Below are 23575 nucleotides of genomic sequence, written 5' to 3'. Positions count from 1 at the left end.
AATGTAAAAGGAATTCTTTTGAGGACATTTTTGTAAAGCTGACAGAACAATGCTTTTTTTTTTTAAGATTTTATTTTTCCTTTTTTCTCCCAAAGCCCCTCACTACATAGTTGTGTATTTTTAGTTGTGGGTCCTTCTAGTTGTGGCATGTGGGATGCTGCCTCAGCGTGGCTTGATGAGCAGTGCCATGTCTGTGCCCAGGCTTCGAACCAGTGAAACCCTGGGCCACTGAAGCAGAGCGCACAAACTTAACCACTTGGCCACGGGGCCAGCCCCCACAATACTTTTAAAAAGGGAATAATCATCTGATTTATCCTTTATCTGAATCCAGAGATTCATTCATAAAATGTGATACACCTCTAATAGATTTTCTTATATTTAGGTAGATATTGAAGTCTTTTGGGATTAGGATGAACTTTTTTTAATCATTAAAATATAGTATGAGCTTTATTATTCCCCAAAATAGGGCTTTTGCCTTGAGTGTACCGTCATGCATTGCTTAACGACAGGAATACGTCCTGAGATATGCATCATTAGGCGATTTTTGTCACTGTGTGAACATCGTAGAGTGTACTTACACAAACCTAGATGGTATAGCCTATTACACACTAGGCTCTGTGGTACTAGTCTTACAGGACCACTCTTGTATATGTGGTCAGTTGTTGACCGAAACATTGTTGACCGAAACGTTGTTATGTGGCACATGACTACTGTATTGAGGGATATGGCTCAGGCTTTTGATTCATCCACATCTATACCTTAGAGTCTGGCTAGGTGAATATAGTTTTGGAGAGAAACTGCAACACACTTAAGCCAGTAGCTGGCTTCCTTCTGACCTAGCAAAGCAGAGAAGAGAGTTTGCTTGTTCCAGGCTTTCCAGTAGCAAAGACACTGGATTTGGACCCCAGCATATGCACAATTTGAAGTCAGGAACAGAGTGCTTCACTTGAAGGCAGGCAGGGCTGAGAGACAGCCTAAGAACCGAAATTGGCTGTATTTTTTATGATTGAGAACTTTACTGATGTCATGTTTTTCTGCTAAGAGCTGCCTTCAGCTTTTCTGTGTTCTCTGGGGTAATTCTTTATGCTTTTTTAGGCCTCTTTACCTTTCCATGGGCCCATTCCTTCAACCTGGAGTGTGCGCTCCCTGTCCCCTGTGCCTCCTCAAAAACAGGCAGTAGGGAGAAGGGTACTTATTACTTTTCCCAGCTAAATCTCACTTATTCTGCAAAACTTCTGTGAACTCTTATCTCCTTCAGAATACGTTACCTGACCCTCCAGTTTGATTTAGATCAGAGGTTTGTAAACATTTTCTGTAAAGGGCCAGATGTTAAATATTTTAGGCTTTGTTTACCGTACAGTGTCTGTTGCGTATTCAACTCTACTGTTGTAGTGAAAAGCAGCCATAGACAATACATAAACCAGTAAAGCTATTGACAAAAGCAGGTGGCAGGTGAGGGCAGATTTGGTCTTCAGGCTGTTGGCTGACTCCCTGATTTACATCTCTGTGACTATATATAGCATATTTTACTTAATTACTTCTGACAGAATGCTTATACCAAATAGCAGCTATTGATTTGTTTGCCTATCTCACTACTACACTGTTAACTCCTCAGAAACAGGGAACATGTCTTAATATGACTTTGTATTTTCACCTCTGAGCATGGTGCCTGACACATAGTAGACATTGAGTGTTTGTTGAACGTACAAATAGACCCTGTGTCCTTGGACTAGACACTTTGATCTCCTATTGGAGAGTGATGTTGGGAGTCTCTAAGTGGGAGAATTGTGTGTATTTTTCAGAAGTCGTCTAGTACTTTTTCTTGTGTTTCATATTTTCTAATAACCAGAAGTCATCATTTTATCCATTTCTAACTTCAGTCTTCGGTTGGACCTGTTAGGCTTTCCTGTCAGTAGTCTTCTCTAGACCTGTTAAAGAATATTTGTTTCCTTTGGAATGTAAGATACTCTTTGGCCTTTGAGGAGGCACAGCTCAATTTATGTCCTCCTTTTAAGACAATAAAGCTGTATTCTATTTGGAATTCTCTAATGATTTAAGGCAGTGCATCTGAAAGCAGTGTCTCTTCTGGGACTTCAGAATGCCACTAGTGGCGTATTTACTCGCAGACACAGTGTTTCTCCTCAGATTGTTTTCTAAGGATAGGAAATGGGCGGAGAACGTGAAACATTTTCTCTTTCTTGGCTTTTGACTCTAGTTTTTACAAAGTGGATATTTTTGCTGACTCTTTTATGATTTACTATTGTTTTTAAACCAAGTCATCCAAATCTTTCCCTTTCTTAAATAAACCCAATCTTTTCTTTAATGAAAGTATCCAGATGTAATTTCACTTTTTTAAAGTACTTTTTTGGAGAAATACCAATCTACTTTTCCAAAAATTTCCCAACTCATTGGCATTTCATCTTTTAGTTGACTTCCAAGATTGTATATTAGATCTAGATATTTCACTGAAAACCCTTATTTATTTTCTTTTTGGCTTATTTCTTGACATGTAGGTACCTCAAATTCTGCAGTGCTTTTAATAATTATTGTGCTCTTTATTGCAAATTTTCCCAAAATATTTTTGATATTTTCTAAGCATGTATTTTCTGGTGCCATCCAGTAGAAATATAATGTGAACTACTTATGTGGTTCTATACTTACAGCATATTTCAGTTCAGACTGTCCACATTTCTAGTGCTCAATAGTGACATGTGGCTGGTGACTGCTGCATTACACAGCTAAGCTATAAGCCATTTGCCTGATGGGGGAGTGTGAGAAGTCAGGCTTATTACTGGGAAAGTATGATCACGGCAAAGTTATATAGGGCTGGTTATTGAAAGGTTACAGAGTAAAGTATGCGTAGTTATCAAAGAGGTGAAATAAGAAATTGTCATATACTGGTGTTTGTCATACCAAAAATGTATTTTCTTCATTTTACTTTATCTTGTATGATATTATTACCAGATGTTGTTCAGCTCTCTAATTACCAAGGTTATATATTTATACTTCAGAAGATTTTTATTATACGTAGGTTTTTAGTATATTGAACAATGATAAACTAAGATTTATCCATTTTATTTGATAATTAGTTGCTCCAGAAATTTATTAGGACTTTGATTGTATTTTTAGCTAAGCCTCAGTGATAGAGAGAAAATAAAAATTCATGAGACTGTTTTGTCTTTTAATATATAGGTTTCTATGATCAGAGATATTCGAGAGAGGGAGATTCGGATCTATACAGATGCAGGCCGGATTTGTAGACCACTTCTGATTGTGGAAAAACAAAAGCTACTTTTGAAGAAGAGACATATTGATCAATTGAAAGAGAGAGAGTATAACAACTACAGGTAAGAATATGCAATGAGACAAAGATTGAGATATAATTCACATACCATAAAATTAACCATTTAAAAATACACAGTTCAGTGGTTTTTATATATTCACAAGATTGTGCAACCATCACCACTAATTCCAGAACATTTTCATCACCTCAAAAAGAAACACCGTACTCATTAGCACTCAATTTGTTTTTCTTAATTTTTGTTATCAAGTAAAGGGCTTACATGGTTTTGTTTAAATGTAAAAGTCTGTGGCATGTTAAAGTTTAATAATAATGATAAGGAAAAACCTATTTAATATAAATATATAACCTATAAGATGAGTAATATAATAATAACTTTAATAAAAAGATGAACCTGCGCTAAAATTTATTTTTATTGTAAAAAAAATTTTATTGTAAAACAATTCAAGCAATGTGTATAATAAAAATATATAAAAACCCAAATTCATACTCTCCTCTTCAAAAGTAAGTACTGTTAACAATGAGTATATATTCTTCCAGATCTTACTCTGTGTATTTATATACTCACCCCCTACCCCACAAGTAGTTTCTTTAGAACAAAGCAAAACTAGTAATAATAGTATGGAAGCATACTTTATGTCTGTTGTTCAGTAACTTTCTCTTTTTTCATTGTTAACAGTAATGTATCTATTTTGGAACTCTTTCGATATCAGTACCTATAGATTTAGGAATCATCTTTATTAAGTAGGAAGCCTAGTTAATTAAAATAGCTCAGGAAATAAATTAAGTGAACTCTTCTTTTTTAGTTGGCAAGATCTTGTGGCCAGTGGGGTAGTAGAATATATTGATACTCTAGAAGAAGAAACAGTAATGCTTGCGATGACTCCGGATGATTTACAGGAGAAAGAAGTAGCTTATTGTTCCACATACACACACTGTGAGATTCATCCGTCAATGATTCTTGGCGTCTGTGCATCTATTATTCCCTTTCCTGATCATAACCAGGTGGGTAGAAGTTTTAACTTCTGATTTGTAAGAAATTGAGAAAAATATAATAAAAATTAGAGATTAGTCTGTAGCTTCCTCCTAAAGAAAAGCTTTTCAATGAAAAGACTGTGGACTCCTACAGAATGAGCATTTAACAGGCTTATTCTTGTGGTTCACTGTTAAGAGCCATAATTGATTGTTCCAAATGGTTATCACTTGTCTTTCAGAAAAAAGTAGAAACTTTTGAACCATATTTCTAATTTATGTAGTACCCTGTAGAGGCTATTCCTTTAGAAGTAATTAAATTTTCATTGATTCTGCTTTTCATTTCTACCTTTAGTCCCCTAGAAATACATACCAGTCTGCTATGGGTAAGCAGGCTATGGGAGTTTATATCACTAACTTCCATGTCCGTATGGATACGTTGGCCCATGTTCTTTATTATCCTCAAAAACCACTTGTGACTACACGGTCTATGGAATATCTACGATTTAGAGAGCTGCCCGCAGGTATGTTCAGCTTTCTTCATTTTTAAGATCCTGCCATGCTTAAGGCACTTTTTTGGGTGCTCGAGAGGGTTAATAAAATGCATATGACACAGTTTCTGTTCTCATGGAATTTATAATGTGGTGGGAAACATGAACACCATTAAATAAAAGTAGATATGTGGAAACTGCTAAGATCGAGGTATACAGAGTCTTTTGGAAGCACAGAGTGAAGAAATAATTGTTTCTTTTGGAAATCTAGAGCCAGTTTCATGGGGGAGGTAGCATTTTAGACTGAAGTTGTACAAAGGGTATTTGAATCTGAGAGATGGTTTGAGCAAGGGCCTAGATGCATGAAAGCATGAGATAGGGGAACAATCAGTAGTCGTGTCACTTTAGTATAGCTGCAGTGTAAGTGCATGGGCGTGAAACTTGGTCTCATAGCATGGAGAGAGCAGGTTGAATTTGGAGAATGAAGACTCCTCCAGCATTTTGTTTGTTTGTTTTTGGTGAAGACGATTGGCCAATGTCTGTTGCCAGTCGTCTTCTTTTTCCTTGAGGAAGATTGTCACTGAGCTAACATCTGTGCCCATTGTCCTCTGTTTTGTATGTAGGATGCCACCACAGCATGGCTTAATGAGCAGTGTGTAGGTCTGCGCCTGGGATCCAAACTGGTGAACCCCAGGCTGCCGAAGCAGAGCACGTGAACTTAACCACTACATCACCAGCTGGCCCCCCATCCAGCTATTTTGAGCAAGGAAGTAATCCAATTAGGAATATCATTCTGGCAGTCATGTAAGGGATAGATTAGAGTCAGATATGGTATTACCAGGGGGATAATTTAGAGGTTTTCACAGTGGTCTAAGTGAGAAATGGTAAGGTCCTTAGGAAATGAAAAAGAGTAAGGAGTGAGACACCTGTTGAAATACACTTGGTAGGATTTGATGACTGATTGGTTGTGTAATGATGAGAAGAAAGAAAGGAATTGGAAATACTGGTGGTGTTCCTGGCTTGGGTGATCAAGGAGAGAGAGGTACTATTAATAAGTTTGGGACCCACATTAGAAGAAGGAAGAGATTTTAGATATAAGATAATAAATTCAGTTTTTGACATGTAGATTTTGAGTTGCTGCCACAACATCTAAGAACTGATCTTCTAAAAGTGAGTTGCAAATGCAGTTTGAAAGGTCAAATCTAGAGCTGTAAAGTTTTTGATATATTAGTATTTATAGTTTACTATGAAATTGCTGAAGGAATATGCAGAGTGAGAATAAAGCCAGAGACAAACAGACCTTCAGGGACCAGGAAAGGAAGTCGGGAGGAGATTTGAGATGTAGTTGCTAAGGAGGAGAATCAGGAGTTTGCTGGACCAGATTCTTAAGGAGACTGGACAACAGGTAAAGCAGTGCAGAGAAGTCTGAAGAGTATGAGAATGTTGACTTAGAGGAAGTAGTATAGTTCTTTGGCACAATTCTTGTCTTAACTGCATTATTAACAGAATTTTGGCTGTGGGTAACATTATTTATTTAGTAAAGTTTGTCTTGTAAGTAGTGAATTTAAATTATTGACTGTAATAGGGGATCTAATATTTTGATAGCAAATTCTCTCAGGTTGGAAGATTTATTTTCAAAGTCCTCCACAAGGGGTTACTCTTGTCCAGAAAAACAAAATCTGCTATTTGTGGACAACATGCTCATATCGTTGGGCTGTGCTTGCAGTGCTGTGTTTTCTTCAAAATTTAGATAATAGTTGCTTTGTGGCTAGAGAAGAGAAGAAATATAGGTGAAGGATTGGATTTGAAATCACATGTTCCTTTGGTGCTGATGTGAAGTGGTGAGGGCGTGGTTGGTGGGGACTACATCCCTTTCAGTTCTCTTATTGTTTCGTGCCTTAATCATCTTATCTATTTCAAAACTTTATTTTGAGAGAATTTCAAATTTAGAGAAAAGTTGTAAGCCTAGTTCAAAGAACTCCTATGTACTTTTCATCCAGATTTCCTAGTTCACATTTTACCACATTTTCCTTATTCTTTCCCTTTCTCTTTCACCCCACACCATTTGAGAATAAGTTGCAGACGTGAAGCCACATCACTCTTTAGTTCTTCAATGTATGTTTCCTAAAAACAAGGACATTCTGCACAGTACAACCATCAAAATCAGGAGGTTATCATTGATACCCATCTAGTTAGGAGTCCCCAATTCAAATTTTGCCAGTTGTCCTAATAATATCCTTTATACATGTAGGATCTAATCCAGGATTGTGGCTTGCATTTAGTTGCATGTCTCTTTATTTAGTCTCCTTAATCTGGAACAGTTCCTTAGTCTTTCCTTGTCACTCATGGCCTGGACATTTTTGAAGAGTCCAGGCAAGTTACTTTGTACATTGTCTCTCAATTTGGGTTTGACTTGTTTTCCCATGATTATATTCAGGCGATGAATTTTTGTCAGGACTAGCATAGAAGTGTTGCAGCTTTCTCAGTGCCTTATCAGTAGCCACATGCTGTCTACTTGTCCCATTATTAGTGATTTTAACTTTTGTCATATGATTAAGATGGTATCTGTCAGGTTTCTCCACTTTTTGTTAATTTTAAGTATTTTGTACTTATTAGTAAATAATAAGTCTTTTGTGAGGAGATACTTTGAGATGATGTAAATATCTTCTTCCTTGTCAAACCTTCAGCCGTTAGTGTAGCACGATGATTGTTGCCTTAAGGTGATTTACATCATTCTTTCCATTTTGATGCTGAAATTGTCCCAGATTTTCCAGTGGGAGCACCTTCAAGATGACTCCTGATAGGTCCTCATCATTCTTTAAGCACTTCCTTATATTTTGCCTCATCTTGAGCTTTCCTTCTCCTAAATCTGGAGTCAGCCATTTCTCCTTTTAGTGAAGGATAGTATGTAGAAACCAAAGTCCGAGTAGCTAGATGTGCTCCTTGCTATTAGAATGTCATAGTTTCTAGGTGCTCTCAGCTGACAGAGCTAGGAAAATAGTGTAGGCATAGAACCACAAACATACCTTTATCCATTTTTATATCTGTGTATGTTAAAGAACTATGAATTCACACCAGTGTTTTCTACCCCAATCGAACACCATAGTTTATTTTAGAACTTTATTTAGAACAAAATTTTTTGTTTGTTTTGGAACTCTGTTTTCTGACAGTGAGAAACCTGGCTCTCATTGTCCACAGTATATTTACTTATTTGCTCAACCTATTGATGTAAGCTGTCTCCTGACCATCCTGGCTGAATTATTGCCCCTGGCCCTGCCTAACATGCCAGCTGCATAGGCCAAATTCTGAGCCCTAACCAAGGGAAGGGATTGTTCAGGTTATCTTAAGGAATGTCTTTGATTAGTATCATTCCTGTTTCTATGGAGTACTGTTACCCTGGTTGACATCTGGAAGCAAAGATCCTTATGACAAAAGTTTGCCATAACTCAGAGTGGGTCAGGGGACTTAGAGCCTCCTCAGTGCTGAGCTGAGACTTAAAGTGGGTGAGGACAAAGTGGCAGGAAGGGTTTGGACTTGCCTCACAGGTGGGTTGTAATCCTAGACTTTGCATAGTCCTTGAACTCACAGATATTTTTAACATAGTTACTAATACTTATTGAGCAGTTTGTGTGAAACACCATCCAAGGCACTTTACACATGTAATTTCTAAGCATCATAAAAGCTTTGTGATGTTTCTTCACCTGTAAAATGAGAATAATAATAGTACCCACCTCACAAACCTTTTGTGATGATTACATGGTTAAATCCATTTAAAACTCATGGCTTAGTGCCTAGCACTTAGTAAGGGAAGAATAAATGTTAGCTGATTAGTAATAGTGATGTTTGTATCATCTGTTTTATCAATGTAGAGACAGGGTCAGAAAGGTTATTTGCCCAAAGTAACACAACTTAAGAAATATAAATCCAGAATTTAAGTTCTGGTCTTTTTCCTTTTGACCATATGTAGGCCTTTCACCCCCATCTCCCTTTCTTGCGCTCTTTCCTCTTCACTACATTGCTTTTCTTTTTTTTTTTTTTTTTAAAGATTGGCACCTGAGTTAACATCTGTTGCCAATCTTCCTTTTTTTTCTTCTTCTTCTTCTCCCTAAAGCCCCCACAGTACATAGTTGTATATTCTAGTTGTAGGTCCTTCTGGCTCTGCTCTGTGGGACGCTGCCTCAGTATGGATTGATGAGCAGTGCTAGTGCGTGCCCAGGATCTGGTGAAACCCTGGGCCGCCAGAGCGAGGCGCGTGAACTTAACCACTCGGTCACAGGGCCGGCCTCACTACATTGCGTCTTGATTTGGCGCTTTTAAGTTAAGAAGAAAATTTTAGAAATATAATTCAGAAGTTTACTGTTTTTAGCTAAATTTAGCTGATCTCAGACTTGTCCACATACCTTGGATAAAGGTTGTAGAGTGGAGGGGGTTGCCTCCTGGACTGTGGTAGATGTAGCATATATGGATGATCCAGGGATTTTCGTATGAGAGGCAGGAAAGTCCTTGTCTTGACAAGGGCCAAGAAAGCTGACCACCTAAAAGGCAGTGCTGCCTGGAGAAGAAGGGGGATAATAGGCAGTGCTCTCCCAAAACATGAGGACGTGCTAGGGAAGTCTTGCCTGTTCCATGCATCAGAGATGTCACGTATGTCCTACTACTGGCTTCCCCAGTAAGAGGATCGCATCATCTCTCTCAAGACTCTGCAAATTCTCGAGTCTTTTCAGGTCTCCCCTGCCTTCAGGATCCTGCATCTTTATATTTATATACTTTCTCTGCATTATGCTGCTTGATCATTTGTGAAACTTAAAATTCTTAAGTTCTCCCAAAGAATCCACACAAAAGGATGGTGACCAATATGGATGTTACTAAAGGTTTCTTAGAGGAAGTCATTTAGATTTCAAGAGGAGTTTTCATTGCACACCTGAGGAGTAACTCTTTGATTTTTCAGGTCTCTGAAGACGCTTCTTGGCTGCCTGCCACCGGGAGCTTTATCTCTGGCCTTTCCCAGGAAGGGCTCAGCTTCCCTAACACTGCCCTTCCCTTGGAGAATTTCACGCTCCCCTTCCTCCTCAAGCAGAACATTTTAGCTTTTTCTGCTCCAAATTTAAATACAGAAAACCATCAAGGTGCTCAGAAGAACAAATGCCCACTTGTTATTATGATCCTTCTTCTTAGAGAGCAGTTGGGGTTATATTTAGCCCGAAGTGTTCAGTGTTATCTGTTAAACAGGGCTTGTAGTCTCAGATTCCTACCGAGTTAGGCAGGATTGGTGAGCAGTTGGTGAGTTGGAGAGACGTTTACCTGGGGTTAGGCCTGTTCAGCTTCAGCTATGGGTGTGATGTGTATATGGGAACACGGTGATGCCAGATCTGATTTTTCATGAAAAGTTTGAAGTCTAAGCTTTTGTGTGAATTTACTTTTTAAAATATTATGAATGAATTCAAGTTAAAAACGTACTCTGGAATCAGCTACCTTGCCAGTGTGTTTTAAATAGCCAGCGGAAAGCTTTTCGTGGTACAGAAGCCAGAGCTTTTAAGGAGCAAATATAGTTGTCAGGGAGGAGGGCCTGCCCTTTGCATGTATCTCTTTCTCCACATCTGTTCCTACCTTGGGTTGGGAATTACTTGGAATTGAAGACTTAAAGGAGTGTATCTTCAGTGTCCCCAACCCAGACCAGCATCATCATCACCCCTAACCTGCACTCCACCTGTTAAAACCCTTGCCCCCCTGCTGTACACATAAAGGAGTAAATGAATGAGATGGAAGGGAGGGTTGTATTTTGGAAATTGAATTTAGCTTTAAGGAAGCAAATATAAACTGTTTATTCAGATAACCAAAACATTCAGTCATCCAGATTTTGGTTCTTTTGTATTCTGTAGTCACAGTTTTTACTGCACATTTGAAATATTTAAATCAAGATGTTATGTTAATTATAGCTTTAGGGGCTGGCCCTGTGCTTGAGTGGTTAAGTTCTTGTGCTCCGCTTTGGCATCCCAGGGTTTCGCCAGTTCGGATCCTCGGCACGGACGTGGCACCACTCATCAAGCCATGCTGAGGTGGCATCTCACATGCCACAACTAGAAGGACCCACAACTGAAAAAAAAAAAATACAGCTATGTACTGGGGGACTTTGGGGAGAAAAAGGAAAAATAAAATCTTTAAATAGAATAGCTTTAGAGTTGAGTGTATTTTCATTTCTAGAAAATCTGATGATTCACATATATGTGAATTATGTTCATTGAAACCCCACTCACATTGAATAATCATTTCTTTTTTCTTTTAATTTTTATTGAGTTAATGATAGGTTACAACGAACAATCATTTCTTATATTGCAGTCTACTAGTTTATAGTGTGTTTTCAAGTTTTTTTCTTACTTTAATACTTGTTACTTTCTTTACAGTCTCATCAAAAGTAGTTTTGGCAGCTGCAGCTAAGAGTAAGGTTGTAGTGGGGAAGATAATACCACTGTTTTGGTGGCATCGGGAGGGTCTAGGAACAGAACAGGGCTGGGAAGAGGAACAGCAGAGTAGTACCAGGTTCAAACCTAAAACCAGAAATCAGGAGACAAGGAGCTGGGGCTCGAGCCTGTTGCTTATTAACTTTGGGATCATGAATAATTTATTTACTTAGCTCTTTCTCATAATAAAAATAACAATACTTGTTTATGGCATAGGGTTGCTGTGAGAATCGTGAAACTTGGTTTAGGGAGGCACTTCATAAATACGAGTGACTTGTATATATAATCACTGATGATAAGAATGGATACATTGGGAATGACTACTGTTTTTTTCTTTGAGGAAGATTAGCCCTGAGCTAACTGCTGCCAATCCTCCTCCTTTTGCTGAGGAAGACTGGCCCTGAGCTAACATCCGTGCCCAGCTTCCTCTACTTTATATGTGGGATGCCTACCACAGCATGGCTTATCAAGCTGTGCCTTGTCCGAACCTGGGATCGGAACCGGCGAATGCTGGGCCACCGAAGCGGAATGTGCGCACTTAACTGCTGCGCCACCAGGCCCGCCCCAAGGAATGACTACTCTTAAGATTTGCATATATTAATCATTAAGGTATCAGAGTAGTTGCCTCACAGATCACTATTCCAGGAGGAGTAGACTTTGATGGTTACCATGGTGAAAAACATCTGTGGCAAATATGATTAAATAAAAAGGAACAGTTTTTCTTTGTTTCCCAGATGATGCTTTGATGTATGCTCTTGAATGTGTTACAGGTATCAACTCAATTGTGGCCATTGCATCGTACACTGGGTATAATCAAGAAGACTCTGTTATCATGAATCGCTCAGCTGTAGACCGAGGCTTTTTCAGGTCAGCTATTTATAAAAGTTGTCAAAACACAGATAGAGTGGAAATATTAATTATTTAATCAAAAAAGTTCTTTAAAAATAACTAACTTGTATGTATCTAAACTTTTTGGTGGTTTTGAAGGGTAGGCTGGAAGAAATTTTGATCTGACAATAGAGAAAATTTTCTGTTAAGGTGTATAATCTTTTGTCTGCATTCGCGAAGCTTTGTGGGTATCTGGCAGGCCCATGCTGTTGTATGGATGTCTGCATAGAGGTTAGTGTGGGAAATCAGCGCCCTTCCAGAGAGCCCTGGTTGATGGTCAGGAAAAACTGAAGACACTGCTTCTTGTATCTCAGGATTTTCAGATGCCAATATTTTGAGCCCCTTTTTTGGTAAGCAAATATATGTTTGCATTTAGATAATTTAGAAACATCTTAAGAAGAAATAAAAATAAAGCTATGATCCTAGGGCCGATAAATAACTACTGTTAAAATTGTAGTGTGTTTTCTTTTCAGTCTTTTTTCTCTTATACTTCAATTTGATTATTTTTTGATAATCGTTAATCTCAAATCCATGGCATATGAAGATTGGTTAAAAAACTGGGAATTTAGAAGAGGAGGGGTTTTTTTCTGTCTAGTTTCATAGAATAGCACTAGGAGCAGAGGATGGACATTATAACTTAGTATCATAGGCTTCTCACTAGAAATATTGGAGTGGATCCTAGGTGACCATCTCTCAGGGTCATTGTGGAAGGCTTCTTGTTTTGGGTGGGAAGTTGGAGTCAGTGATGTTAGGTCCTTCCTGTTCTCACATAGAATTCTAGCTGTGTTATGTTATGGGTCAAATGCTACATGTGTGGCCCATGTAATAACATTTAGGACTTAAGTTTGACCCTTAATAAAGTTAACCCATGTCCCAGATTCATGGTTTAAATTGTCTCCCAAATATCAATTCAGTCAAAATTATTGGTATGTTCTAAGCCCTATTATTAAAGGCAAATAGAAGTTACCTTTAGAACCATGTGTTTTTAGGTCTGTTTTCTATCGATCATACAAAGAACAGGAGTCTAAAAAAGGATTTGATCAAGAAGAAGTTTTTGAGAAGCCTACACGTGAAACATGCCAGGGTAAGTGATACTGACATTTAAATTATGGAATTCAAAGTTAACTTACCATAATTTTTCTGGGTTCCCCCCGTGTTTTTTTTTTGCCATGTAGGAGTATATTTTCATGTCATTTTTAGAGCTCATATTTAAGAAAATATGTGTTTGCCTAGTCTTTCACCTAGGACTGTGCTTGCTATAGTCCTTCTGTCCTAGTGGGTCCTGCACTGAGGAGATTATTTAGGAAATCAGAGAGGTCATGTAATTTCATGGAATACACCTCAGCCCCATTCTTACTTGTACTGTGTTCTCTCCCTTAGTTTATGAATTTGCTTGGGAGCTCCTTCCCCTCTTCAGATTGTGGTGTGACCATAATATTTGTCTAGCCACAATATTTGTATACATTTAACAAATAAATAATGAGAGGATACCTAGCATTTTTTGTTTCTTCTAGAAAGCTCAACCTTATTTTCTTCTACTTGTTATTTTCACAGACACTTAAAAACTATATATACAGTGAGGTGGATGGGATGTCCCAGGGAAATAGGGTATCTCAGCTACAATTCTGACTTCTGATAGTATTGGGTGAAGTAAAATGTGTTTTGTTTCCTTAGGCATCTTCCTATTACTCATTTCCTGTGGGTGGTTCTGTGAGATAGTGAATTGATATTCAGTGGAGTTAGGATTACATAAGATGAAATTCAAAGTTTCTGTGGGAGCATATGTGTAGAGGGCATAGATATTCTTTCTCATGTAATATAGAGATCAGAAGATGACAACAAGCTTAGTGAAAGTTGCCCAGCAAATGGAGAATCTTATTTTCCAATGTTCAGTCCAGTGTTTTTTTAGAGTTCAGAATAGTCTTTAATATTTGAAATAAGGGCATTATATTATCACTACACATGGTTTGTGGTATTAGAGATTCATGTGAACTTCTCTATGACTTGGAACTGATTTATGGTTTCGGTTTTTAATCTTTTTTGGGGGATTATGTGAAATTTTAAATACTTTTCTCTATGATAGTACCATTTCAGAAAATTCCATGTTTGTTTCCTTGCAGGTATGAGGCATGCCATCTATGACAAGCTGGATGATGATGGTTTGATAGCCCCTGGGGTTCGTGTATCAGGAGATGATGTTATTATAGGCAAAACAGTCACCTTGCCTGAAAATGAAGATGAATTGGAGAGCACCAATAGGCGCTATACCAAGAGAGACTGTAGTACTTTTCTCAGAACTAGTGAGACTGGCATTGTGGATCAGGTTATGGTAACTCTCAACCAGGAAGGATATAAATTTTGTAAAATCAGGGTAAGTATAGCTTTGTTATATCGCTATTTATAGAAAGTAAACCAGATTAATTTAACTAACCTGTTTTTATATGAATTCAGGTGCGCTCTGTTAGAATTCCACAGATTGGAGACAAATTTGCTAGCCGACATGGTCAAAAGGGTACTTGTGGTATTCAGTATAGACAGGAGGTACGTTATCTTTTATCTCTCTCACCCCTGACCCAAAGTTTTGTTGAACATTTTATTAAATCAAAATTTGCTTTAACTTAAGAACTCAAAGGTAGTGGAGGCTTGACTTTTAATTTTAGTTTTAAATATATGAACATATGATGTTGCACAGAATTTAGATCATGGAAAAGTTCAGATGGGGGGGTCAGTTCTAGTTCCATAGCTAAGAGATATAAGTTTAAGTCTCTTTTTAAAAATTCCTTTATAGGATATGCCTTTCACCTGTGAAGGTATCACCCCTGATATCATCATTAATCCCCATGCCATCCCCTCTCGTATGACTATTGGTCACTTGATTGAGTGTCTTCAAGGGAAGGTAAGAGATTTTCTTTAAAAACAGAGGTTTCAAACTGATATTTCTTCCAGAATGACAGGTGATTTCTCTCATATTTGAGGCAGGGTACTTTGGAAAAAACTCGTATGATACTTAATTTTCCTGCTTTTCAATTGGTTATGATTATACCTTTTCTTTTTGCAAAAATTTGCAAAGTAATGGCTAATTCAGAATTTTTATAAAATTTATTGCATCCAACCTCTGCATACATATATGGTTGTCCTTTTGACTCGTTCTTCTCTATAGATGAAGAGTTAATTCATTGGTGGTTAGTTCAGTGTGAACTTATTTTATAGCTGTATTATTAGCTATGTGTGCATCTCTCAGTGGAGATTTTCTGTTTTTAAGTATCTTGTTAAGGTAGAATGGCTGTAGCCTAACACATGAATGGCTTAGTTTTAGGGCATTAAAATGTCCTTTTCCTTGAGCCATAGGAAATATTAGGGCATCTTTTCTTTTTCTTTGTATCTCATCCCATGGATGTCTTCCTATTTGAAGGCTTATAATTGAGTTTTTCTTTTTAGGTAAATTAGATTATTATAAATATGTAATGTATTAGTGAAATGAACCTTAATGAAAAATCTTCCCTTTTCTAGAAAGTTTTTTTAATTGATATAAAAAATATATATATTTTTTGTCATAGATTTGTAAGGGGAGACAGAAGGAAGCAGGCCTTTAAAAGACTACTTTTTTTTTAAAGGTATCAGCTAACAAGGGTGAAATTGGTGATGCCACTCCATTTAATGATGCTGTTAATGTGCAAAAGATTTCTAATCTTTTATCAGATTATGGTTACCATCTCAGAGGAAATGAGGTATGTTTGCTCTTACGTTAGTAATTTGTTACCTTTATTCTTTTTTGTATGTGTGTAGTTTCATTCTTAAAAAATTAAACCTTTTCTTAAGTATAATACATACTTCAGATATGTGTACAAATCATAAATGTACAGCTTGATGAGTTTTCACAAAGTGAACGCATCTCTGTGACTGGCACCTAGATCTCGAAAAGAAAATTGTCAGAACCCTTTATGCCTAGAGGCCCCCTCTTGTGTCCCCTTCCAGTCACTGCCTTCCCACCCCTACCCCAAGGTAACCACTTGCGTGACTTCTAACAGTATAGATTAGTTTTGTCTGTTTTGATTTTTCTAAAGATGGAATCATACAGTATGTGCACATACATTCTTTGAACTTGTTTAATTTTTTTAAGTGTATGCTTCAAAATCTGTCTGTTTCAGGTCCTGTACAATGGGTTCACTGGTCGAAAAATCACATCACAAATTTTTATTGGCCCCACTTATTACCAGCGTTTGAAGCATATGGTGGATGATAAGATTCATTCTCGTGCTAGGGGGCCTATTCAGATCCTTAACAGACAGCCCATGGAGGGTAGATCTCGGTAAGAGAGCTGCATTATTATCATTGTTGTTAATTAGCCTTTTTTAATGAAGAATGTCAAACACATACAAAAATAGAGATAATGGTATAATGAAACCCCCATGTGTCTGTCACCTCACTTCAATAATCATCAACACAGCCAATTTTTGTTACATCCATCTCCCTATCAATCCCTGATTATTTTTAAGCAAAGCCCAGATATCAGGTAATTTCTTCTTTAAATATTGCAGCATATATGTATAAAAGAGTAGTTCTCAAATTCTTGATTCCAGGACCACAAAGAGCTTTTTTTTATGTTGAGTTTTGTCTATTGATGTTTATCATGTTAGAAATTAAAATTGAGATTTAAAATATTTATTAATTTATTAAAAATAACACTAATAAACTCATTACACATTAACATAAATAACATGAATTTTAATGAAAAAATATTTTCCAAATAAATTTAATGATGAGTGACATTGATTACCTTTTTGCAAATCATTTTTTTTGGTGAGGAAGATTGGCCCTGAGCTAACATCTGTTGCCAGTCTTCCTCTTTTTGCATGAGGAAGATTGGCCCTGAGCATCCATGCTTATCTTCCTCTATTTTTTATGTGGGATGCCACCAGAGCATGGCTTGATGAGTGGCGCCCAGGATCTGAACCCATGAACCTTGGGCTGCCAAAGTGGAGTGTGTGAACTTAACCACTCTGCCACTGGGCCAGCCCTTGCAAACTGTTATTTTTAATAACCTGGATTACTAGAGACAGCTGGGTTCTTGTGTCTGCTTCTCATTCATTCCATTGCAGTATTTTATTTTTTATATTTAAGTATATGAGGAAAATCTGACCTCACACAGATAAGCTGTTGGAAAAGGGAGGAATATTTTAATAACCTTTTCAGATGATTGTGGATATTCTTTTTTGATGCTACACCAAGAGGACAAGTTGTAGTTTCTTAAAGGTTAGTTGTGATGTAGAATCTGAAACCATATCAGATGTTCATATTTAAATCCATTGGCCTGAGTTGTACTTTGAATCTATCTTTTACACATGCATAATTTTGTAGCATCATAATTGGTTATTTGGAAAATATTGGTTCACTGAGTTATGCAGATTTTTAAATGTCAACACATTTCATTGTACCAAAAAAAAAAAAACATCGCGTTTGTGAATAGCACCACCGATGTCATCAGAAAAGTCTTTTTAAGTATTGGGAAGTTATCAAGCCCATGGTGTTGGATTGATGTTTTAAAAATCCTGACTTTTGATTAAAAACTCAATTTTTAATCATTTTCAACAAATACTTAAAATTATTTTCCTTGAAGTTTCCTTGTCTTCATTTAAAAAAAAAGTCTGCCGAATATCTAAGTTTGAATTATCATAGCTGGTGTTAATGTTGGTGAATTAATGCAGCTTGGATCAGCTCTTTTTTTCAAGTGAAAAAGATAGTCCAGGGTAAAAGTGACTATTTCAGAACCGTGCAAGTGCTTTTCTTCAAGACAACCATCCTCAGTATACAGCAGAAGTGCTTTATGAGAACTTCCCATTTTGTCATAGAATATTAAAAAGATGTGTACTCGGGACAGGGTTTAATAAAACTAATCATTTTTACTGCTTCATTAAAGACATTCTTAGGTAAAACTGGCATTCCCCCCCTTTCCCCCTTCACTGGCAGTGGAGAGTATGACTGCTAGTAAAGGTTGGTTTCACTGCCTTGATTTGTGTTCAGGTACCAGCAGTTTTATTCAGTTATTTTTGTGAACATTAGTGCAAAATCAACACAGTGAAAGAAGGAAATGTGTTGTTAGTATTACTAGTTTTTGTTTTCACCCTTACGGAGTCCACAGACCACACTTTGAGAACCTCTGTTTTACAAGATTAGAACATTAAAAAAAATAATAACCATAGTACCTTCTTAATATTTTTAAATATCCAGTGTTGAGATTTTCCTGATGATTGCATGATTTTTAAAAAGGTTAGTTTTAATCAGGATACAAACAAGGTCCATGCTTTGCAATTGACTGATGTCTCTTTTTTTTTTTTTTTTTTTAAATCTGTAAGTTGCCCTCCAACTTTTTTTTCCTTGCAGTTTATTTGTTGAAGAAACTGGACTGTTTGTCCTGGGGGGTTTCTCACAGTCTGGATTTTTCTGATTGCGTGGCTGGGGTGTGCGTTCCTGTTTTTCTTGTAAATAGCTAGTTAGACCTAGAGCCTTGAGGAAGGGTTTGTGTTCTTTTTGCAGTAGTACTTCTTAGGCGGTATCGTTTACTTCCAATATCTGGTTGTTTCACTTTTATGATTTTAGCAGCTATTAATGATCTTCACCTAAAGCCCTTAATTACATAGGGATTGCAAACTGATGAGATTCTAATTGCATCATTCCTTCGTTTATTAGCTGGGATACTTTTATGGAGGGAAACTTTGTTTCCTCAACTGGTTGCTTGGTGACATAGTTCACATAGTAAAGTCTTGTCAGTGCTTGATTCTTTCCCTTTATTTACTAGTTTTCAAAATGATGAATTGGTTGTCTAGCATCCGTCAGAGTTGACCAGTCATTTGTGTTTTAGTAATATCAGTAGAAGCTCATTGATTTTATGTATTAAGAATGTTAAGGAAGCCATCAGCATCCACCTGCCTGGCCATCTGAACAGTGCATTTCATTTCACTTCCACGCTTGGGAAACCTGTGATCATTCACCTGTTCTTTCTGTTACTTTTGCCAACATGCATTTGTCATTTCAGGCTTTATTGCCTGGGAGACTCATTCACAGAGAAGCTGCTTTTTTTTTAGGTTGAGGTTTTTAATTATTCTCTTTTGACTATAGAGTTGAATTCTAGTAAATTAAATGATAGCATGATGACTACTCTCTACTTTATTGTATTTTATGAGGAAAATTATATCCAAACTTGAGAATCTACTGTGTTTACTCTTCTTGGGGACCTTCTAATGCACATCAAATAGTTGGTAGACTTCTCCCTCCCCACCCTGTAGAGAGAATGCTAGGGTATAAAAGTTAGCATCTAGTTCTTTACTGTCATTCTTTACCTTTGCCATTAGTTGAAGTGGTGTTGATAAGAGAAAATAAGCATAGTCATGTGCTGTATAATCACATTTCAGTCGACAAACCATATATACGATGGTGGTCCCATAAGATTAGTACTATATAGCCTAGGTGTGTAGTAGGCTACACCATCTAGGTTTGTGTAAGTGCACTCGATGATGTGTGTACAACGATGAAATCACCTAATGATGTGTTTCTCAGAACATATCCCTGTTGTTAAGTGATGCATGACTGTACAAAATAATATGTTGTTTTCCCCTTAACAGTGATGGTGGCCTGCGTTTTGGAGAAATGGAACGAGATTGTCAGATTGCCCATGGAGCAGCCCAGTTTTTAAGGGAAAGATTGTTTGAGGCATCAGATCCATATCAGGTTCACGTTTGCAATCTTTGTGGAATAATGGCGATTGCTAACACAAGGACCCATACGTACGAGTGCAGGGGTTGCCGAAATAAAACCCAGGTGTGTATAGACATTATTGGCAGTTGCTATTTGTTTAGGATATAACCATGTTGGTCTGATCATCAGCCAGATTTACTGTGGTGGAAAAGATTGACATTTGCACAACTTTGATAGCATGTCTCTGTAAGAGTCCTAGTTTTAAATGAGGAAAATATATAAATTTGATTTTTCTAAATATATAATATATAAATTTGATTCATCTTCTGGAAATAATAAGGCCATGTACAAGGAATTTTAAACAATGAGTTTAAAACCTTTTAATTGAGAAGGGTGAATAATATGCACCATGTCTAGCAGAAAGGGTGAAATACCAAAGCCTGTTAGTTAGACTCCCCCACCCCCTAAGCTAAGGCAGCAGGATGAGTGTTACCAGTCTGTTCATTTAGTCGTCATCTGTGGTCCCAAGTCTGTACCTTTTTCTGGGGTAGGGAAGTGAGGTTACTTCCATACAGCTTTGCTAATTACGTTTTTCCTTTTTTTTCCCCCCAGATTTCTTTGGTGCGAATGCCTTATGCGTGCAAACTCTTGTTTCAAGAACTTATGTCTATGAGTATTGCACCTCGAATGATGAGCGTTTAACTCTTTTAGAAGATTCTCAAGATACTTGTGAATATCGTTTGTGTCTTGTTTCTATGATACGGCTTTTAAAAATATAACAAATATGTACTGCATTGTGAGAAAAAGCATTTTATTTGTTTCGTTTAATGATACACATGCTTTTCTTCTGTAAATAGACAATAAATTTTTGTAGATAGTTGTGATGTATTATCTTTATTGTGTATTTCACTATGTGAAACCAGTGACTCTAAGTAAAGTGTTAATGGATTGGATGAAAAGAAGCTGGTTATTAGGCAAGAACAGGGGTTGTAGTTATTCATGACTACTTTTAGCTGTGCAGACGAATATATTCTGCAGGTTTATAGCTCGGCACCTTCACCTGTTTAAAAAAAGAAAAAGAAAAAGATAGATAAAAATTAGCTACATATATAGATGTGGTGGATTTCTAATTTTCAGGTAGTTCAATATTTCCAAATAAGATGCTCACTGTGGGGATGGAACTGTACAAACGACATGGTGGAATGCTCTCGGGAATCTGAGCTGTATGATTTTACACGTGGGAGGCGATTTTGTTGTACTGGTCCATGTGTGAGAGATGGACCTTATAAAGAGCACGTTTCACGGAGAGACTGAGGAGCCTTCCTTCAGAATTTGAAATGGAGGAACAATTAGTGGCAGAGCTGAGACTCAGCTACATGCCTTGTCTCTGAGCTACTGCTCTGTTTGTTTCATCACCTGGCTTTACACATCCTGCCGAAGAGAATCTGACCAAACACATCTTTACTTGATATTTCTTCCTTTCAATCCACAGCTGAGAGATCTGCACAGTGCAGTGGTGTGACAAATGCTGACAATAAATTTTGCTCTTATTTTTGGCTTAAGGAAAAGCCAATTCAGACATCAGTCTAATAGAACTATATAAATGTAAAGTAGCATCGCTCTGACGCCGTCAAGATCGGTGCTTAGAGGAAGCTTTTGACAGTGAAGTGGATGGAGGCGGAACAGAGCTGGGTACTTGCCAATAGACTCACATCGTGGCTTTTTCTTATAAAAGCTCAAAGTGAAGGACCAGAATCGCCTACAATCATTTCCTTTTAAATGGGGATTTAATAGAATAGACACAAGACCAAAGAAAAATGCTACGTAGATAGAAAGTTAGGGGAAATATAAGCCATTTCAGTCAAGTTTGAGTTTGACTCTTCCAGGTAAGATAAGGGGAAAGCCTCCAAGTCACAATAATAGCATTCCATCCACCACGTGCTCTACATCTTGATGGCATACTTAATGCCCTTGTGGATTCCTAACAGAGAATTTCATTAAGAGCTACATCTTATACCTTCGTTCTTGGTTCTGTTCTTTATTAAACAAAAGCACTAGTCGTTTTTAAATGGTTGTGAGATTTGTTGCCTACCTTTTTTCACTGGTATTTCATGTAAGGCATCAACCACTGTAATTTTTGCTGATGCTGAAGCCTGCCCTTGGGAATTGGAGGCATGGCACTCATACTCTCCAGCATCTTCCTTACTGAGAGGAGATACCTGTGAAAGAAAAAGGATGTTTAGTTCCTCTAGGGCAGGCTTCTCTTTTTCCAGTGGCTTCAATTAGGTCATTATTTCCTAAGTTTCCTAAGATGACCAGGGGATTGATAGCAGAGATACTGCTAGGAATAGTGAATGTCTGGTACTAGGAGATTCACAGAGCTACCATATTTAGTCTGCCAGGAGGATTGATACTCTCAGGAAATGTCACTGACAACTTTTAATCACATTGGACAGGTGCGCATACTGGTTTGAGGGAGACCTTGATAAGGTATATGATCTGAGTACTCCATAAGTATCCAAGGTCAAGTAAAATAAAATACTAATAATTAATTGAAATAATGCTTGGGTCATTTAGTTCCTTGTGAGGATTTTGCTTTGAACTCTTAGGAAAAAAACTCATTTATTCACTGGTGGTTTCCGCAATACTCAATAGTCTCTTTAGTTCCCTCTGAGAGAGGAGCAGCAGCCCTGTGGTAGGGCTGTTCCAGAGAGGTGCAGAAGGCACGGTCCTTCAGCCTGGCAGTCCCTCAGGCACCTCTGCCAGGTCTGCTGTGTCTAATCCTAAGAACGAAATCCTTGCCAGCTCTTGGTACTCACCAGCACCCAGCCAGTTACTTCATGCTTTTCAGGGCCACCCCGGGTTTGAATGGCCAGGTTGTCCCGGTCACCAGGCAAGAGTTCTGTCCTTTGAACTCCATAGTGACCCCTTTTTACCTGCAAAAATAAAAGGAAATAGTCTTGAGTTTTCTGCACTGAATCATCAACTTGGAAGTAGCCACATTCCAAGAATTGCACAGGGCGTACATCAGACTTTCTGTTTGGATTACACCTGGCAATTTCCATATTACCCTTTCCTGAATACTTAACATAAAATATAGATTTTCATTTATTTTTTCCTATCAGTTTCTCTCTAAGCTTATATATTTTAAACTGACATTTTTCTGGATGCTCGAGAAATACACATTGTCATACTCTCCTGCCACTGGCTACCATCATTCACACATGCCTTTGTAAATTCTGCTTCTCAGTGCCAGGCCTTTTCCTGCCTGCCATGCCATGTTGCACTCTGACAAACTGTGTCACTCAGTGCTAGGTTTGATGCTTGGGACCTTGCATAGGAGTCCAAGTCTGGGGGCTCTTGCTGCAACAACTTCATCAATGGTGAAAATAATAGGTTGAGTCCAAAGCCAAAACCATTACTTTTTTTCTGAGGGCTGAGGGTTCATTAAATCATTATGACAGACCTGAGAGCAAAAACTGTCAGATACGTTTAATGATGGGTTAAAAAAAAAAATACACAAAGCAATGTTTGTTTATTCTTTCCCAGGCTTCCTTTAAGAGCTAAGCTGATGTTTATTGATATTACCTTTGTAATTAGAAAAAAAGGATTTACAGTCTCAAATAGTTTCCTTTTCATTTTCCTTTATAATTAAGAAATCTTGAGTTAAGAAAACCCAGATCATAGTATATAAATTTCTTTTGACACTCTACATCAATGTTGCTTCTCCCACACGTGGCCTCACTCCCACTGTGTGCTGTTACCAAGCTCTC

General features: G+C 37.5%; 2 protein-coding genes across 2 annotated transcripts in view; one reads left to right on the top strand and one right to left on the bottom strand.

The window, feature by feature from the left end:
• The window catches only part of POLR2B (RNA polymerase II subunit B), a 44241-nt gene extending 23559 nt beyond the window's left edge, over positions 1-20682 (top strand). Inside the window, exons 14-25 of the mRNA XM_014857834.3 lie at positions 3193-3347; positions 4108-4306; positions 4629-4797; positions 11993-12089; positions 13100-13194; positions 14231-14481; positions 14562-14651; positions 14899-15006; positions 15725-15838; positions 16259-16419; positions 19730-19925; positions 20415-20682. Coding sequence (XP_014713320.3) covers positions 3193-3347; positions 4108-4306; positions 4629-4797; positions 11993-12089; positions 13100-13194; positions 14231-14481; positions 14562-14651; positions 14899-15006; positions 15725-15838; positions 16259-16419; positions 19730-19925; positions 20415-20504 — 1725 coding nt within the window. The 3' untranslated portion in view covers positions 20505-20682. The remainder of the gene's footprint in view (positions 1-3192; positions 3348-4107; positions 4307-4628; positions 4798-11992; positions 12090-13099; positions 13195-14230; positions 14482-14561; positions 14652-14898; positions 15007-15724; positions 15839-16258; positions 16420-19729; positions 19926-20414) is intronic.
• Positions 20597-23575, bottom strand: part of IGFBP7 (insulin like growth factor binding protein 7) — a 67432-nt gene continuing 64453 nt past the window's right edge. The window contains exons 3-5 of the mRNA XM_014857837.3: positions 22622-22738; positions 21895-22021; positions 20597-20862 (exon numbers count right to left, since the gene is read on the bottom strand). Of these exons, the coding sequence (XP_014713323.3) occupies positions 20843-20862; positions 21895-22021; positions 22622-22738 (264 nt within the window). The 3' untranslated portion in view covers positions 20597-20842. The remainder of the gene's footprint in view (positions 20863-21894; positions 22022-22621; positions 22739-23575) is intronic.

Source organism: Equus asinus, chromosome 3 (genome assembly GCF_041296235.1).
Source record: "Equus asinus isolate D_3611 breed Donkey chromosome 3, EquAss-T2T_v2, whole genome shotgun sequence".
Taxonomy (NCBI): domain Eukaryota; kingdom Metazoa; phylum Chordata; class Mammalia; order Perissodactyla; family Equidae; genus Equus; species Equus asinus.
The sequence above is the reverse complement of the archived record's forward strand: the minus strand, read 5'-3'. Positions and strand labels throughout refer to the sequence as shown.